The sequence below is a fragment of the Olea europaea genome, chromosome 3 (assembly GCF_002742605.1).
Source record: "Olea europaea var. sylvestris chromosome 3, O_europaea_v1, whole genome shotgun sequence".
NCBI lineage: Eukaryota > Viridiplantae > Streptophyta > Magnoliopsida > Lamiales > Oleaceae > Olea > Olea europaea.
The window spans coordinates 11900409-11901564 of NC_036239.1; the positions used below are offsets into that span (position 1 = coordinate 11900409).

The 1156-nt window shown below is 35.0% G+C and overlaps 1 protein-coding gene across 1 annotated transcript; it reads right to left on the reverse strand.

Moving 5' to 3' along the window:
- Positions 1 to 254: 254 nt before the first annotated feature.
- Positions 255 to 731, reverse strand: LOC111378490. The gene is made up of 2 exons (XM_023001705.1): positions 420 to 731; positions 255 to 362 (listed from the first exon to the last, which is right to left on the reverse strand). Exons 1-2 carry the CDS (start codon positions 729 to 731, stop codon positions 255 to 257), a joined length of 420 nt encoding a protein of 139 aa, XP_022857473.1.
- Between the last annotated feature and the right edge of the window lie 425 nt (positions 732 to 1156).

Consider the following 1156-nt stretch of genomic DNA (forward strand, 5'->3'; position numbering starts at 1 on the left):
TACTGTGCCATGTACCAAGTTCTTCAAACTGTTTTCTTCTGATGGACGGAGTAGATTCCATAACGTATGCAATCTGGCATATCTTTTCAATTATTATTATTTTTATCTTGTCAGTATACAAGAAGATTCTCCAAGTGGTCTTGAGGGTGCTCAAGAATGAAAGTCTCCTCCAAGTCCAAATTTATCATATCAATGCAAAAACAGCTTTCTGATTCTATATAGTACTTAATAGCACTGAAGACATTGAATGTTACCTACCCATCATTTAGTCGTAGCATCAATTTTCCCTTCTCAACATTTATTAAGGCCTGAGATATTGCAAGGAATGATCTCTCCAATATCAATGGCACATCCTTGTCTTCCTAAACCATGTCCAGAATGTTGAAATCTACAGGATAGATAAATTTATTGACCTTTACCAATATTTCTTCGTTAATTTCCTTGGGAAATTTTATAGACCTATTTGCCAACTGCAAAGAGATCGATGCTACCTTTGCCTCTCCCAAGTCTAGTCTCCTGAAAATAAAGTAAGGCATGAGATAAATGCAAGCATCTAAATCACAAAGAACCTTATCAAATTCCATGTCACCAATAGTATTAAGGATAGTGAAACTCCTTGGGTCCTTTAGTTTAGGTGGTAGGTTATTTTGTAATATGGCACTGCATTCGTCGTTCAACATAAATGTCCTCAAATCTTCTAACTTCTTCTTGTTTGTGAGTATCTCCTTCATGAATTTTGCATAGCTGTGTATTTGTTTTAAGTGTTTCCATAAATGGTATATTGATTTATAGCTTTTTGAATACCTCAAAGAACTTCAAGAATTGCTTGTCTAGCTTATGCTCTATAGCCTATGTGGAAATGGGAGTAATTGAACAATTTCTTTGACAGAAGCAGCTACATTAACCTTTGGATCATCTGATATTTTCCTTATTCACTGTTTGGCTCAAATTCTTCTAAGTGCTCCTCAATCATGGTAGGTATATTCTCTTGTGTAAAAACTGGCTTCCTCACATTTATCTTAGGCAGTTGTACATACTACAAGTAGTTATAGCCATCTGATTTTTTAAATTTTTTATAGCGGCTTCTTGAACTTGCAAGTTTTTATCCATTCTTTGCATGTGCTGAGTAGATGTTTTCGCCAACTTAGTCACAAGA